This window comes from Leuresthes tenuis, unplaced genomic scaffold, assembly GCF_036924035.1.
Source record: "Leuresthes tenuis unplaced genomic scaffold, fLeuTen1.0.hap1 SCAF_17, whole genome shotgun sequence".
NCBI classification, from domain to species: Eukaryota; Metazoa; Chordata; class Actinopteri; order Atheriniformes; family Atherinopsidae; genus Leuresthes; species Leuresthes tenuis.
In genome coordinates this window covers 16,659,234-16,677,515 of record NW_027325371.1, presented here as the reverse complement: position 1 = coordinate 16,677,515, position 18,282 = coordinate 16,659,234, and the positions used below count along the sequence as shown (strand labels likewise).

General features: G+C 41.6%; 2 protein-coding genes across 2 annotated transcripts in view; one reads left to right on the top strand and one right to left on the bottom strand.

Annotated features, from left to right (window-relative positions):
- Positions 1-18,282, bottom strand: part of LOC140273958 (sphingosine kinase 1-like) — a 176,925-nt gene that overhangs the window by 60,479 nt on the left and 98,164 nt on the right. The window lies entirely within an intron of this gene.
- b9d1 (B9 protein domain 1) lies at positions 15,743-18,156 on the top strand. Its single transcript, XM_072369793.1, has 7 exons — positions 15,743-15,936; positions 16,054-16,122; positions 16,301-16,409; positions 16,549-16,645; positions 16,774-16,836; positions 17,602-17,669; positions 17,872-18,156. The coding sequence occupies exons 1-7, from the start codon at positions 15,874-15,876 to the stop codon at positions 18,015-18,017; spliced, it is 615 nt and encodes a 204-aa protein (XP_072225894.1). The 5' UTR covers positions 15,743-15,873; the 3' UTR covers positions 18,018-18,156.

Below are 18,282 nucleotides of genomic sequence, written 5' to 3'. Positions count from 1 at the left end.
GTATCATCCTGTCATGTCAAAGGCTTCCTCTCCAGTCTATATGCGTGTTTGTGCATTTATTGGCTGGTTATCCTATTGGTCTTCAGTGAGACTCTGAAAGCAATCAGAGATGCTTCTTTTGTCAGCATTATAGAAATTCCCCTCAGGGATGAAGCTGGAGTCAGAAAAAAATATTTGAAGTGTATTGTAAATTCAGCGAGTATGTCATTCTGTTCTCATGTGACCCACCGGGACAAATCACAAATACAGGAATAGGCCAGTTATTCAATCCATGTCCAATTGTGTTATTTTCGAAGCACAGCTTGTATATTTCAAAGAGTTACATTGTCAGTTGAGAGTTCATCAGTACATACCTCTCACATCAGTTCATATATCCACACTAGCTCAAGGTGCTGTACCTGAGCATATACACTATCAGCCATAATTAGAAGGTTGTCCTCATGCTGTCAAAGCAACTCTGACTTGTCAAGGCATGGACTGTGAACATCTAAGGAAGTGCTGCAGTGTCGGATACTGGAAAAGATCCTAGAAGCCTTGTGGGTTGTGGGGTCTGTGGATTGTGCTAGCTTCCCATGGGTGCAATCAGATCCAAGCAGACTGGCACCTCAGGGAGTTTGCATTCTGGGTGAACATCTCAAATTCGTTGCGGTGTTCTTTAAGCCATTCATAAGCAGTTTTTGTTGCAGGGTCCAACGCTGTCCTGCTGTGGTAGACTGGGGTGTAACTAGTCTGCAGAGATCAACGTACTGAACTTGCCATCATTGGGAAAAGGAAAATGAGCACCATGAGAAAGTTTGAGCATCCCCTATAGAGCTGAACACTCATAAACTTAGTTTTTAGCTAGTAGGGCTGTGGCTGGCTCACTGTCATTTTTAGGAATGGCTGAGGCAAATAAATATGTTTGACTCCTCAAACCTTATCCAAATATTGAGCTGTAATGGGCTCCTTTAAACAGCTGCCTAACACTGTTGGCCATCAGTAACTACAAAGTGGTCGACGACCCTGATGGCCACAACCGATACAGCCAGCAACTGGAGGATCACCTGACTATTTCTGGAGATGACAGGGGTCTGAGTTGTACAGACTGAAGAGAAAAAGAGCACAGACCCTTTTGGTGGTTCTGTGCTGCTTCCCACCCTCTTCTTCCTCTCATTCCTTTTGTGGGGATGATTTCACTGGTCACGTACTCAGTCATTGTACAGATATCATCTCCACATAGATTACAAAGTTCAGTCTGTGTCCGCCAAAACCATCCCAGCGGAATTTCTTCAGCTTCCTGAGACCACAGGTTTCAGCTGAAAAATGGGCATGTAGATGGAGGTAAAAGGAACCAGATTGTGGTCTGTTGTCCTAGTGGAGGACAGATGCATCTCGTACATTTGTATAGAATAAATTTGTTTTATAACGTTTTATTTTCTCTGGTGGAGCAGTTGACAATATGTCTAATATTGAAAGTGTAGCAGGGAGCGAATCTCCAGAAATCCCCATGGGTGCGTGTGTTTGTAACAACAGTCTTTGGCAAACACTGTGTTGATGACATCACAGAGAGTGTCAGGGGGGTTGTGTCGAGTGAAATGTTCACCCCTACTAGTACAACACAAACTCTCTCTAGATAGTATGGATGTAAACTAAGAGTTCAGTGTCCCGAGCACAGATTCTCTCGTTCACAGTGACAGGATAGCACTGTCTGTTCTTAACAAGCACTACTATACCGCCACTTTTTGCAGCAGTTTGTGATGTCGTTGTCTGCCCGTATCATCTTAAAGCTGGGTAAAGAGACACTGGAGTCCAGTAGCCATGCAGAACGAATGACGCTGCATTGTTGAGGTCCCTGTTGTGTCCTCATGGGATATCAAAGCTTGTCCATTTCATTTACCAGCCACCTTACATTCCTGAAGAGAATTGAGTGAAGGTGCCCAATTTTTTTTTAAACTTGGAATATGTTATTAAAGAAGGTAATCTTTTATCATCTTTGCTAATTGACAGTGATAGAATACTTGAATGGGGAGTGCTGATCCTTGAGAAACTAAGTATGTTAAACTGGCAAGCTCCCTAAATCAGTACTGGTGTTTTGAATTTATGAAAGACTGAAGTTAAAGTTCTGGACTAACAAATGGCATGAGCACAGTAGGCTATTTAATTTAGTCAATAATGTAAAAGACACTAACTAAGCTAACCACAAAAGGCTGACTGGAGCTCATTTTACTCTACATCAAAGATAACAGTAATTCTAATGCTATGTTCACTCCCATGATTCAATAAGATGTGATTCAATTTTTTTGGAGATTGAAAAGACCCACATGGTTAGCTGTACAAACACAATTTAACATGGTTGCTGACAAAGAGCCATGGATATACTGTGGGTAGGAATTTATCCTCAGAACAGCCGTCTGTAATCTGTGCCCTCAGATACGCTCAAAGTGTGTCAAGAGGGTATTTGACAATGTCAGCGAAGGGACAGCAGATAAGCAAGTCACATTTTTAAATCTAATCTTCTTTCCATTTTGCTGAGCAGCACTGCCTGGTTCCATCTACCATGTGGACTGTTATTTTTCACGCATTGGATCTGGCAGTGTTGCTCCACCAGCACTTGTTCCTGCTGCACATAGTTGATGATCATTTCAGCTTTTCCCCTATCTGTTACATCCTTCTCTGCTCATTACACGTGTCACATTCAGGTCCATGTCTTTCCCTGCAGCCCTTGGCCTCTACTTACAGCCTTGCTTCTTTCACCCTCCACCCTTCCCCCCTTGGTCTTCAAAGCAGCAGGCAGAAGTCCTCTGCAGCTCTTGAAATATAGATTTTACTGCCTGTGGGACCCTGCCTGCTGCACTGATACATTTCAACATGTCTGTATATGTTGCTGGGCTTAAGAAAAAAACAAAACAAAACACAGGTATCACAATGGTACACATTCTACGATTCACATAACATATTTCAGTCATTCATACATCCATTCTTGACAAGGTTTGTTCTCTTGTTGCAGTTTGATCAGCTAATGAGTGAGGACTGAAATTCATCCCTTGACATTACTCACCGTCTCCCCTCTTCTATCACTATGTTTGCTCACTATTTAAAACTGACTATGTGGCTGTGTTGAACATATGAAGAAATTATACTGCCAACCTTTCGTGAAACAGCTCCTACAAACACTGTGCCTCCTCCATCATCCAAAAGCTTCACTAGGTAGAACCGAAGTGGTACATATGTACAAAAGAAGTCCAATCTGCAACCATTAAAATAGGCCAGTCTTCGTATGTGCCTATTTAACACATTGACTATCAAAGTTATAATCCTTCTCAGAATTGTACTACCAGAATTGTATTGTACAGAAAATTTCTCCATTCAATGGTGCATACGTGCATTTTTGATGACTGATATAAAAAGAAAATGAAAGAAATTAAAAAGAAATCAAGTGAAAGTTAACGCAGGTGCTGGACTGCAAAAACAACAACAGTTCTTTCAGCTACATAAAAACAGGAATTCAACATCATATTTGTATTAAATGGCATCCCCTCTTTTATTTAGGTCAGCTGTCAGACGAATATGTTGCAATTTTTCAATTCGGAAAACCAAAATCATGCTTCTGTTCATTCCTCAGAGTATGCATCGCTACGTGATGTAGTGACTGTTGGCGGGGAACAAACGGGTTACACAAGCTGTGAAATCAATGCCAAACCATGTTTCTTCTTCTATCCTTTAAATAGGATTTTTCATTTTACCTTTACCAAGTTTTGGTCAAATCTTGCCATTTCAAAAACGGAATAGAATCAAAATAATGGAACAAAATGTATTGATGTAAAAAGTGTGAAATATTTTAGTTTGCCAATTAGACTGAATAATCATCGTTATGATGTAGCAGTGACGTGAACGAAGAATTAGCATGTGCCTGAGACTTTAGATGGAATTCCTCAGGCATTATTAAATCAAATGAAGAAATAGATAAAAAATCTAACTAAATGAGTCAGCAAGAAGATCATTTGGACCAAAGTGCTGGTGTCAGAATTGAGAATGAGGCCAGTTTGACAGTGTAGGAAAATTGGATGTGAAGAGCCACAGGGTTAGGTCCATGCACCGGGAGGCCCGCACATGGGGAATAAGAGCAAATGTGAAGGAACAGATCTTCCTTGTTGAACTTGGAAGGGGAAAAACCCCACCAGTATCAGGATTTGCAGAGTGAAACTGTGAACTGCAAGGTAAGAAAAGAGGAGAAGACTCCTGCAAGACTTGAACATTTACGTGACAGCTGACATATTTGTCCATCTACAACAACTATCCCAAAAGGGAACTAATTTGTAGGTTGATACAGCCCGCACATGAAAAAAAAGTTGGTAGGTATGCAAGGACTGCAGACATTATGTGCATGAGTGAAGAAAAAAACAGTAGTGATAAAAGAAAGCAAGACATACATAACTGATTTCCAAGAAAGTAAAATGGCCCCATATTAAGATGGTTGTTTAATAGCTCTGTCCTCTACATGGTGTCCAGGCTGGCATTATATCAGGCAGGACAATCTTAGCCCACATCCCCCTACATTAGCTGATCAATACAAGCCCACATCAGTTGATCAGCTGCTTCTACTGACGCATTCTGTTGATAAGTCTCAGACAGAGCAATGTACTTAGTCCGCTTTAACCTGCCTAGCACTGCTGCCGCCCCCTCCAGCCATTTGCAGCCCACCTCCGCCCGAGCTCCCACCTTTCAAACTTAATCAATATGTTTGTCATTGATGCTACTCTGTTCTGTACTTTGGGGGTCTTTGCCGTCGCTTTCTCTGCCACAGGCATTCTATGTTTGCACATGGAAGGACAGGGACGGCCCAGAATAGAGTCATATCATCAAAGACAACCTGCTATAAAATTATTCTACAATTCCAGATGGGAGTGACTTTTTTGACAGAAATTGGTTCTAAGTGAACTACTGTTATTTGTATATGTCAAGTTTCCACTGTTACGTACTCTAAAATTAATGCTTTGCTTTGTCCAAAAAACACAGATGCAGGTTAGGTTCTGAATATTACATTGTGGCATCCACTTTACACTTTTTGCCAATGTCCATATAAATATATGAGGAGAGGACAGGGTTACAGAAAGCACTAATCATTAAACAGCATGGAAAAGATCAGTAGTTTAAGACCCGCCTCACAATGTTTTCCACAGTCATTGCACTTTGTAGCTAGTTCTAAACTTAATATACTTGGTTAGGTCTATATTTCATAAAACAGATGCTGACATTGTTGTTAATCTACACTGTAAAGTTCTACAGATTTTACTCTTCATGAGTTTGTGCCTGGCAGAAAAACACAACAAAAGGATAAGTTGCCAACTCACAATTCACAGTTATGGATTGTAACACTCCTATGTCTACTACACATTTCCTGGTGAGACTGAGCTGGCTGACCAGAAGAATACTTGGAGCTAAGTGCTATTATCGGCATCCTAACTAAAATTTACTGCTCTCATCATCATAGCTTGGCTTGATGTCAGGCCTTGCAAGGAGCTTTTAGTTTCTGTATTTGTAAGAGTACGTTTCAATTTTCTGAGTAGACATGTTGTGTCTGTCTATTTGTTGTGAAACAGCAATTGGTAAAATACACCATGTTAGATCAGAATAGTTTGGAAAGATACAAATATCATAAAGTTTTGGAAAATCCCAGGATCCCCGAGGGGGAGCGGGTAAACAATGATCCTGAAAAGGATGTCTGGATCATATCACAAGCTGCAGCAGAGAATAGAATGGACTTAGTTTGAAATTTCCATATGAGCCTAAACATGGAAATTCTCAGTGTGCCAACTCTTTAATTATTTTCTCACCTAACTTATTTAGCTTTTTCTCTTTTTTTTTTATTCTGTTTTTCTGATTCTTCTAGGAATCCACATGATCCAAGTTACTGTAAAAGCAAGCTGGATCACATGACCATCCTGAGCACTTCTCTGCCCATCAGTTCATTACAGGACAGATAATTTCACCACTAAAATGTTTTTTTTTTTGGGAGGGGGAGCCTTTCTAACCTCATCGGTGCTGTCTTGAAAACATCTTTCACGGGACGACTCTCCCATCACACTCTGTCTCTCTCAATTTCATCCACTAGCTGTTTCCCTCCAGTCATCCTTGTTCACTCACTCCTTCGAGCTCTTTCTTTCATTTCCCTTCCTCGCTTCATTCATTATTGATTAGTTCGAAAACCTCTCAAATCCCATAGACTTGCTCTGCCCAAGCTGAGGTTGTGAGCGCATTTCTGTATGAAGTAGCACTTCAGGACCCACTTTTCTTTATTGACATCAGCAGTTGCTGGGCGTGTTCATAACTACGTTGACCCCGTAGTCTGGGTGACGGCCATTATATTGTCACAGAAGCACTCAAGCTAATGGAGGAGCCATATTAATGATGATGCACTGTCCCAGCCCATCTACCCCCCACGCACACACAGACATACAAATATGCATACAGTGCTAGCGGGCGATGATAAATCGCATACTCATTGCTCAGACTGCATCTATAAATTGATGACACTTTTACGTGACCTCCTTTAACTTTGCTGATGCATATGTAGACACAGTTGGAGGATCTTTTTCCCTGAGCCATTTCATCTATTGATTACAGTTTTGTGGAGGCCATGCTGTTAATCTCTGTAAGCATAAAGACTGACATCTGCCTTTCTAATACATCAGGAACACGCACACTCAGGCAAACATATTGGACACCAAGCGGAGAAAAATCATCTGTCAAAGCATGACCCCTGATTGCTCTGTCTGGCAAATGTTTAAAAAAAAAGACTAAGAAAGCTGTGCACTAATGGGAGAGAGAAAGTCTGCATATAGTTAGGGGATTTCTGAGTTTCTGCGCTCTATTTTCTGCCAAACTTTTTTTAAACTTGTTTTTTCAAAGCAGCTGTATGTCCGTGCAAAGCTGCCTGTATAGAGTTTGTCATCCAGAGTGCTGTCCTGCTGATCTGTGCACTAATGGAGGTCAGGATTCAGACATGTCAGTCTGAGAAAATATTACTCAGAGGCTGGCGAGCGTATGATGGATTGAAGATGGATAAATGGATTCAGACTGTCAGAAAGTAGTGCGGCAAGCTGTGCATTTCACATTCAAGAGAGAAATTGCTCAGCACTCATGTTACTTAACCATCCATGTGACTTACTCCAAAGACAGGTAAAGCGAACCAGAGGGAAACATGGCTGTATATGTGAATGTGTTTAGCCAATTGAAGAGCTGCACACCTTAAAATGTTGGTATATCTATAGATAGGCGCTGGTGTTCTGATCCAATAACACATACCGATAATCTATTTTCAATCAATTTACTTAAAAATGTTGAATGCTGATCCTCATTCTTAGAAAATAAACAAATCATTTTTCTCTTTAAAAACATCGAATCTTGTTCAGTGCTGAAAGCTGGTCAAATCAAATAACCCCAAAAATGAAAAACTAGAAAAAAATAAATAAATAATTCTACTGACTCTAGAAATTCAACTTTTTTGTGGTTTAAAAAGGAACCTAGAAAAAAAACAAAACATTTATCTCAGCAACTGTTTTGGCAGGGGACTATGGACAGTTGGCTGGCTTTTATGCAACATCCGGCCATTTGAAATCTTTGGGTTTTTCAGTTGACTGAAAGTTGCTAGCAGCATGTCAGTTTGCTTGCTGTACGTGACTGTCTGAAACCTGAGATCTTGTTGGTCCAGTGTCTTCTAGATTAGCTGTACATTTATTTCATGGGTGAAATTCTACTTCTTTTAGAAACATTTTTCTCTATTTGACTTATTCTTAGAATATTTAGTACAGTTAGGTACAGGTTCTGAGCTCGAGGTGGCAATATCCTCTGTACGCTGTCCTCTGGATGGGGGTGAGATGCACGCAATGGTATTCAAACGAGCATAGATCACATCTAACAGCTGAGTGAATGATTTGGCTTCGACTATCTGTCCAGATTCTGGGGAAATCTGAGAAATGACCATGCCGACTGCTACTATTCAGAGGGTCAGAGGGGGGCTAGGGCTTGTTTTAATATCCACTGGCCCCAAGGCACTAAATTGAAGAGTCCTCTACTGTCACAGTGACGACACCTACTGTAAAGCCATCATTCAGTGTCAGTTGTTGCGATTTAATCGAAGAAAAATCAACCCTGACTGGAAACTCAGGAGACTTGCTGTTCAGATTTGTGTGTGTATACAAACTTTGTCAGTCTTATAATACCGTTTTTAACCGGTTAAAAGCATGTTGTTCTTCTTTGGCCACAAATGTCTTGCACCTGAGAAGTCTGGTGAGTTACACTTCTACTTCTCTGCCAAAGTTAGAACACAGGCAATTACCTCTGAAGTAAATGCTCTTTTTCCATGTGGTGTTTCCATTATCTCTTCAACTCCTCCAGGTGTAAGAGCTTATTCAGCCGGGTTTCAGAATTGCCAGGTGTTGGAACAGATATGGGTGATTAGCACTTGGAAATGTACAACTGGATCACTGCATCTTAAGCTTTCCAATCCACTCCTCCTGTCTACAAATAATGAGGTGAAATTACAGCATTAACACAGGGTGATAAGGCTTTTGTGTGTGCTGCTTTAAAGATTTGACATTGAGTACCCCAAACTATCCAGGAATACTCAAGTTTTGACATCTATGATTATATACTTAACAAATTTAAGCACACCAAACATCTGCAAGCCGCTGAGTGGCCCTCATGCTTCGAACTCTAACCATCCGTTCTGTTCCTACTCAACATTACTTAATGCTGACAACATTGTGCAGACAGCACAACAAATGTACAAGAACTCAATAACACATCAACGAATGCTGAAAGCTTGATTTGACGAAAGATGTGCAGATTAATCCAAATATCGACAGGAGTCCGTGCAAGTTGAGTTGGAGATGGGTGCATTGTTAAAATTTCATCCACAGAAAATCTGCTCCTATCTGAGAAGCTGGAAGCTCTCCCTCAGTCCTTTCAACCCCCAACAAGTGCCAACAGCATCATGACTTATTATCCCACCCATGGGGAGCGCAGTAGACCAGGCTGATCTTACAGACTCACTTCATTGATGAATATCTAAACAGTTCTTTCCCATCTGAGATCTTCAGATCTAGCCCTCCTTCCCCTTTTAATCCTCAACAGCTGTTTGATTACTTCCTCCTCTCCAGCACCTTGATGGGTACTTGGGAACAGCAGTCTTTATCAATCAGCAGCCTCCTCATTTTTGTCCCTGTATTTTACTTCTGTTGCAGCTTGACTCCCTCCTGTCTCTGGTTGCGTCCTCCTCAGTGAAGGACAGCAGAGGTTACAATACTGGGTTGTAGCCTGCAGGCAGAGAGCGGAGGATAATGCTGCCTGAAAATGTACTTTTTTTGTTGTCTTTTTACTGCTGAATATTAAGCTATTGTAGGGTGGGAATATAGAGGTGGTAAGAACATAAAGTGATAACGGCTGCAGATTTCAATTCTTGCACATAATTCAGTCTGGAACCCTATTTTAGACTTTGCACACAATTATCAGTGAAAGTTAGACTTTCTGTAACAACTAGATAGTTTAAATGACATAGCACAGCATCAACCTCTGAACAATGTCCAAGAAAGAAAACGAAGCTCGATGATTTATGGTTGGGACAACCCATAGAAACAATAGAAACTCGTTCAGCTCAGACTGGCTCCAGTGAAGCTGTGAAGCATAGAAGTGGGAGTGTGATGATATGGGGCTGCATGAGAATGTCGAGGAGATCAAGTTTTTATGTAAATTCATGACCAATTTTCAATTTGTTTCACGAAAATATAATAACCATCATAATAACCCTGCTGGCAAAATAAAATAAAAAAGACTTTATTATTAAATTATCTGAACAATACCAGAGCATGCCTCCAGAAATGCATGTAGCCCTAGCTTCTTGAAACCCATTCATTTTTAGTATACCGAGTCTAAACAGTTTAGCAAATACTCAAATGTTCAACTCAGAAATAAGGAGAGGGGTGTTATTACTGAGAGGTGATGCAGTTTTAATCATTTAACATTTATGATACAGGACAGGGCAGCGCTCAGTTTTATTGAATGTTGTATAAGAGCTTTCAGAAGGATTATAAGCAATTAAACCTCATGTTGAAATCCAATTCTAACATAGTATTCATCTTCCAATCTTAGTCTCTGCAAGACACTAAGCATAGTGCCACAGATTATTGAATTATCCCTTTAAAGGCTGATAATGTTGACTTGAGAGTAAATTAGTTGAGTTTGGTTCCTAACTGTAGAACCTGTATACATCTAAAAATGATGCCTCTGGTCTAAACAGACCAGCCTGACTATTGACAGATAGGCCTTTGGGATCTCAGGACTCACACTCTGAGGCAGGCACAGTTTAAAAATATAATGTGGAGTTTCGGTGCCTCTCCCAGAGGGAATACAAGATTCAAACTGGGCCAAAGATGGACCACACACACACTTGCCTACAGAAATGCAACACACAAACACACACGAGCAGCTAACAGCAGAAGTCAGCCAAGCTGGAGTTCAGTTCGGGTTATGCAGACAAGAGGATGACTTAGACAAGAAACGTATGCAGATTGTTTAGTCAGGAACAGAGGGAGGGGACGGAGAAACTCGACTGAAAAGGAGACCGCCACACGAGCAGCTCATTAAACTGAATGGGAAGGGCTGCGACAGACAGTTCAGAGTCGTTTTAAGGCAACAGCTGCAGGTATCACCACATCAGTAGCTGTCTTCATAAAGCCACCGAGAGCAGCTGGTGTAGAATTAATAAACATCTCCTGAATAAAGGGGGCAACAAAACACAACCTGTCTTATTGGCGAGACTCGTTTCTACATCGCAAACCAGGTGGGTTCTTTGGCAGTAGAGATCCTGATGGTATCGGCGATAATAAATTGCTAAAGAAATCATTCTTCTAATCATTTCAAACCATACCCATCTCCCAACTCCTCTCCTTCTCTTACCTCTCCACCACACCTAGTGATTACTTTCAACATCAGTCCAGGTTTCAGGAAGTGGAACCGGTAAATGTTTAGCATTCGGTGTGATTTAAAGTATTATTTCGCCCATATGCGTTTCCATTACTTGACTTGGGGGCTTGAAGTTATGAGATTTACAATGAGGCGACCCACATAAAAAATTCAGTGGCCTCTTGACATCATATCTAAATATTACATGTTAAAGATGGCTCAACTCCACTTAACTATTTTGTTTTCAGGGCTTATCATAGGGGAAAAGTGCAGGTATAATTCATAACATTAAAATCAGCTCTTTTGCATGAAGGCGAGCTAGTTGAGGGATTGTACATTTCAGTTTTTGGTCATGGCTTCACTTAAGCTGTGTTCCATTCCACAGTCTCCATCGATAGTTGGAAAAGATCCTCGAAACAGAACACCTGCAATAACAATGACACAGACGGCACTCTACATGCCTTACGCTTATCACCCAATCATCTGGGATATGTTACGGACAGAGCTGGCCCACTAGAGTGTTTGGAAGCATGTCACAACAAGCTAATATTTGCTTTTCAGAGAGAAGGCGGAGGGGATTACCTCCACAGATACCAGGCACCTTAACAATGCTTATTTCCACTGTTAATAGCAAGTGAGATGACTACTGTTTCTGCCTCAGCAGGGCAGAAAAGCGCAAATGCTGTTGGGTTTGATTGGTTGTAGTTCTATGTTGGTTTGTGGTGAAATCCAACTGAAACCAAGTAACAGATAATCCTTAGAGCTAGAATAAGGGCAACTACTTCTTTTTTTGGTTGTTTAAGACGTTTCATTCCTCATCCGAAAGGATCCGAAAAGTTTGTGTTTGGGTGTTTTGTCCTTTGGGTCAAACAGTCTCTGTCTCAGGGGATTCTTATGCATCAGCTTATTATGTTTGGAGAAGATCCTTCGAAGTTTCTTAGACACAAGTGGAATTACAATTCGCTGCAGTTTGAATTGCAATAAGCTCTGTTTTTGGTGTTTGGTCTAGATTTCCTATCTGATTTAACAAGTAACAGATACATATTCAGAGTGTATGTAGTAGCCCCATGGACATTTTTCAATGAGGTTAAAGAAATGGTCATTTTTTAACCATACAACTGCATCCAAAGAGTCAAAGGGCCTGAAAATTATGGTGCGAGTGTCTCACCCTGATCGGTGCATCGTGATTAACATAAAAAAAGCATCTCAGACAAACAAAGGGAAGCTAGTATGGATGGGCTGCAGTTCGTGCAGGCCCTTTTACAATTATCAGGATCGTCAACTCAATCAATTTACTCTTTGACTAAAAGATTCAGTCGGTTTATTTGTAGCCTCTCCTCAGTAGCGTCGAATTCCATCAATATCTGCTCATAAGCTTATCTCCTCCTACCGTGCGCCCTTCTTCCACCCCATTTTCGATTCCTTCTTTGCTTCACTTCTTTAATCATTCTCCATTTCCTCCTCGCCCACTTTACTTTTCACACCTTTCTGTTCACTGCCATCGTTTTGCTCCTGGTTTGTGTTCCCCAGGCCCTCTTCCACACACACCTATTTTTTTCTCCTACATGCACTCTGGGTGAAGTGTGAGGCTGGTCTCCACTTCATTGCAGTAACAGAAACTAGATCAATAGAACTCTAAATGTTCTTTATCATACATTATGTTTTGCGACCGTTTAGAGACTAGATATTGTGAATATTTATGCATTTCTATGACCAGAAATAGGATTGTGGCTGTTTTCACCATACCCCTCTTCTATTTTCCCCATTATACTTTATACTCCATTCTTTATAAGCTATGCGCCCCTGTCCCCGATTGATACCCTAAATGGACACGTAAAGGGCTCTTCGGCAAAAAAAAAATGTTTTAAATTCTAGACCATGTCACTGGCGGCACACTTTAAACACACATAGAAGACACATGAAGTGTCACTTTCAATCATGTAAGGATATTTAAAGGACACTAGTTAGCTGATTGAGCATTAAAAAAAAAAGTATTGCATGCACCTCGCTTAATAATTTCTAAGCCATTTTTCAGTGAAATTACAAGTAAGACATGTTTTGGACTCATGATTGTCATAAATAATTAGTGAACGTTGTAAGCACTAAACTTAAAAAGTCCAGAGAAAATTAGATTCCATATGGATAAGCTGCCTGACTCGGGCATTTAACAAGGATAAGGAGGTGGGGAGACGGGAGAAATGAAAGGGCAGGGAGGTGGCGGATGGAGAAGAAAAGAAAAGATAAAGAGGAGAGGGACAGGGAAGCTACTGCGAGGAGGTAAATAAGATCAAACACAAACAGGCTGGACAATGGGATGAAAAGGATGGGAGACGTTGGCAAAAGGAGCGAAAGCAATGAAAATGAAAAGGAATGCAGGAGGCAGAAAATCAAAAAGGAGACATAAATTTGGCAGATGAAGAGGATGGAAGGACATAAGTTGTGGGAGGAATAGAAGGAGTGATAAGGAGATGCTGGGAAGGAGATGAAAAGTGATAATAGGGGTTGGAGTGTGGGCCAAGTGCCTGAAGAAAAAAAAATATTCAGAGATATGCAGGCAGGAAAAGAGGGACTGAAGGAGGACAAAGAAGGATTAACAAAAAAAAAAAAAGAGTAATCAGTTAAAGAAGAAAATAAATCCAAAGCAGCCTAAGAACAGTGAGAGCAAGATAAAACTAAATAACTATGCAATATGGGGTCAGAGCCAAATGCAGGACACAAAAGGAGACGATTATTAAATACAGCAGGGTCAATACAAGGTAGTCACTCAGAGAGGCTGAGTCACAGGAGCAAGGAGAAGTTGCACACTGACTGGGAATGCAACACAGGAAATAAAGGCTGAAAACATAGCCACGAGTGAATAAAGCTGGAATAAAGTAAGTGAAACCAAGGGAGTATATGCAAGGTGACCAATGGTAGCCAGGTTTGACACAGGAACAGAAGAGTGGGGGGACATGAAACTGGTGAGGATGAAACATTAGGAGCAAAAATAGCTTAAAAAGTCAAACGGAATACATATCAGAAGTGTTCTGAATATTAACGGCGGTCTGCAGCTTTACTTGAAAGTGAATTTTGGGATGTCTTGTCTGTCAGCTCAGTTGCTTTGTGCTAATGACAAACTCTTACTCACCTGAAGTACTTGTCAAGTGATAAAGAGGAAGGGGTTTGCAAAACTGCCAGCTTTGACAGGACAGATGACAAACAAAGGTGGATGCAAAGAGAGCTTCTGTTTGGGCAGTACCAGAGGATTCACTGACACCTATCCAACAGAAGGACAGACGCAGGGTCAGACAGAGAGGCAGACACAGGGAAGCTTATTGCCACGTGGACGCCGCCATGGCGTGGCCATGCTATGTCGGCGGATAAGTCCCTCATACCTCTATAACAGGCCATGCTCCTCATGTAACATTATTGTCTGCTGTAGTGCAGCATAAATGCTGTGATACAGCTTTTTGAGGGAATTCTAGGTCATCGTTCTCCGAACCATTTTGAGACTGCAACTTTAAAAACACCCACAGGTGCAACATGTGATCTCAGAAAAGCACAGCGTGCCACACTGGAGCAGCAGGATCTCAGTCCAAAATCCAAAGCTGCCAAAAACGGAGAGTGACACCTAACTTGGAGCCCCTTCAAGCAGCTCATGAATCTCCAGAAAACCAGAACCCATGTGAACTTTTGGGCTCTTTTTTTGTTTTTAAATGGTAGGCTTTTTAGACAATGGTAGTTGAGGGGGATCTGGAAGCTCACCTACTCAATGCTGCCACAACACAGAATAGAGGTTCGCCAGTCACAAGAAACCAAGAGGCACACCAGATGTGCCCTCGAGTAGCATCATCTCTCTCATTTCATCACGAAATCCTCACATAGAAAGGAAGGGCTTGCTGCTTTACCAGTTTGAAATATCTCATATTTAGCTTTCCAGTTAACTCATCCAACTAAAATGCTGAGACCACTGATAGCTACCATTGAGCACATTATCTGAATGATCTCAATTATTTGAAAAGACTGCTAAATCTGAACACATACATTGTTTGGAGACATTAGTCCACAGTGATGGCCATATGTACATCAAACTTAACAAAATACTTTACAAGAGAAAGAAAACCAGCAAAACGGTGCCATTTTCTTCCCTGAGAATTGTATGGCCGACATAACTGACTTTTGTAAACCTCTTACATATAAAAGAGAGGAAAGAAAGAAATTGTCCACTGGACTAACAATGTCTGACAGAAGGGAATCACATGGGCTGCAGTGTCCTAATTGGCTTCATTGACAGCACCTGTCTTGTTATAGGACACTGTTGTTATACTCCACTTTACTTGAGGATGGCTGTGATGCTTTTGCTAATCATACAGCTGAGAGCTGCTTGGACAATTTTCCTGCAGCAAATTCCAGCACTTAGAATTGATATTTCCATAATAGCACGGCTCAGACGAGTGTCTGGGTCCTTATTTCCTAATTAGATTTTATTTTGATGAATTGCTTTGTGTATTTCCCCTTGAACAGGTGTCAACTATGGTTACATTTCCTCATATATCATTCTATTTGACATCAGGCTTTTACTTCAACAGTTTGAAACTTTTGTTTTCTTTCTATCTTGTCATGTCCAATTGGTACACATGTGCTGGCTGTGATTTAGAATAGACTGCCCTGTGACAATGATGTGTACGAGTTATAGCTTTGGGCGCCTTTTCATCAGGAGCTGGAGGTTTAGTTTTGCGTACAGTGCCGCCCTCTTGTGGCCGTAGAGATGATCTTACCACCGAGTCGGCGTTCTCGTTCAATTTGACTGACGCATGTTGCCGTAAGGAGGAGCAAACGTTGCCTTAGCAACGGGCCCGGCTAAGTTCAGATAAACAATTAGCAGGATTTATGTGAAGGTTGTGCAATCACTATGTAAGGAAAACGAATAAAATCTTACTAATTGAAGTCGCGATGGCTACCAGCAACCCCTCCGTGTTTCTCCTCACAGTGAACGGGCAGATTGAGGGAGCCAACGTGAGTGGCTTTAGCTTAGTAGCTAGTTTTTAGTTTAAGCTAGCACTGGCAACACCTAAGCTACTTCGTGCTGTTTATTACCTGAAATTCTTAATGTAATGTTTGTTTGTTTTTTAGTTTCCAGAACACGACAGCCTGTATTGCAAATATTGTTACGTTTACGGTCACGACTGGGCTTCCACCACGGTGAGAACCTGCACACAAGGGATCGTGTGTCAAATTATTTTCTGATACAGCCACTTTGAAATTAAATTGTAAGGGATGCCTTCTTGCTGTAATAATGGTGATGTTGTGAAACAGACACTCGTATTTATTAGTTAATGGGAAAAAAACGTGTGTGTGTGTGTGTTTCCTTTTCTTGTAGGGGCTGGAGGAAGGCATCACTCAAATCACCTGTAAAAGCAGTCATTCACACAAGCTAATCTGGAACTTTCCATTGGAGACGACATTTAAGAGCACAAATCCTTCTGGCTGTGAGCACGTCACACTCGCATACACCCGTACAAGTTTGGCCATAGGCTGAAAATCTCCATAGCTGAAGAGCAGCACCTTTAAAAAGAAAATCCAAGACTTAAACAAGTATTCAGTCATGACTTGCTGTGCATTTTCCAGGGCCTCAGCTTGTGGTGAGTGTGTACGGACCAGATGTGTTTGGCAATGATGTGGTGAGGGGCTACGGAGCAACTCACGTCCCCTTCACACCTGGACAGTAAGTGTTCTCTCCATTTTTTCCAAAGCCTACTTATTTCTTTCCCCCCCCCCATTTACTAGATCTAAGTTTAGTGTTGTTTTCAACACACTGACAGTTAAAGATAAGACTGTGTTCTTCCACCTCAGACATACCAGAACCATCCCCATGTTTGTTCCCGAGCCCACGTGGAGACTCCAGAAGTTCACGGGGTGAGTTGTGTGTCTCCCCGTTGCTTTAGTGCTGAGGCTGATGACTTGCGCCTGAGAGGGGAAGCAGCCGATCTCAGAGGATTATCAAATATTTACCGTTCCACTATGTGGGGGTGGGTGTGTGCACAACTCCAACTGGGGGTACAGTCATAGGCCCAGATGGTGAGAATTAGCATTCGTTTTTCGGTGAATGGAAACACATGCAGCTCCTTGAAGTGCAGATAAGAGTCACTGTCGTCTTTCTGCAATTTTGGAGTCACAGAGGAGCAATTTTCAGACACTGTTTGGCATTGTGCACACGTTTAGGCACTTATCTCCCAGTGAGGTGTCGGGACTTCGTTAACTCAGTGGTCTTCATCTGCTTGTCTGGACCAGTTTGGCAGGTGAACAAATGTCATTAGGGGAGAGTGGGGCGACACTTCGTTAAACTATTTAGTGAGCATGAGAAAAATCGAGCAAACTGATTGGTGAAAAAGGAGTGAACGGTAACATTTGCAACAGGACAAACTTCAAACTGACCTCGGTATCCTCCACAAACTACTCTCAACTCAAGCTTTTTGAGCAGCCTTCGTTCTCTTTCCAGTGCCAGGTGTTTACCTTCTAATTGCCACAAAAAACCCTCGTCTGATACTGACACTGACAAATTAACATAACGAGTGGTGAGCCTGTAATGTTCACTACATACAGTCCTCGGGGATGAGTTTGCTTGATGTTTCTTTTCTTTTTTTCTTTGTACATGTGTGAACGCACTTTTCTCCCTTTCAGATGGCTGTTGGGACGGCGGCCTGAGTACACGGACCCTAAAGTGGTGGCGCAGGGTGAAGGCAGAGAAGGTCTGTGCTGCATCTGTCTTTACTGTACAAATAGTAAATTAGTTGCACTGTTGTTCTCACCCGCTCTCCATTTAGGAAGGCCTTACATGTTAGGTTAAAATGTGTGAGATCTTCTGGACATGTGGTTCTGGATTACATGTTTACAGTTTTACACTATTTTCTTCGTCCTAAGCGAAGCGCGCGTGTTCGTTCTGTGTTGCAGTGACGAGGGTCCGTTCCCAGGGCTTTGTGACGGTCTCCTTTCACATAGTGACAAAAGACACGAAGAAGATGGGCTACGACACAGGATCACCTAACATCCAGTCTGCCACGTCTGATTGGTCAACAGAGGAGCAGCCGTACAAGTAACGAGATGAGCGCTGACCTCTCATTCTCATTCCTCCCTCACATCAGCCAAAAATCTATTTACTTACCCACCTGTGTGTATAGCTACGGTGCTGCAACGCAGCATCCAGCAGTGAAGTTTTTTTATAACTCGTTTTTAAATAAAAGTGGATCTTCATGTTTCTGTTTGAATACATTTAGTGTAATAGTTTCTATGGCGCCATGACAGAGACCTAAGTTTTGGATCGCTCCCATATGTGCAGAACTGATTCCCCATTTGCAAACAGGT

Coding starts and splice junctions, on each gene's coding strand:
- b9d1 (XM_072369793.1), top strand. CDS start 15,874: ATGGCTACCAGCAACCCCTCCGTGTTTCTCCTCACAGTGAACGGGCAG. Junction 16,410..16,548: donor GAGCACAAATCCTTCTGGCT/GTGAGCACGTCA, acceptor TGCATTTTCCAG/GGCCTCAGCTTGTGGTGAGT. Junction 17,670..17,871: donor GCAGGGTGAAGGCAGAGAAG/GTCTGTGCTGCA, acceptor TCTGTGTTGCAG/TGACGAGGGTCCGTTCCCAG.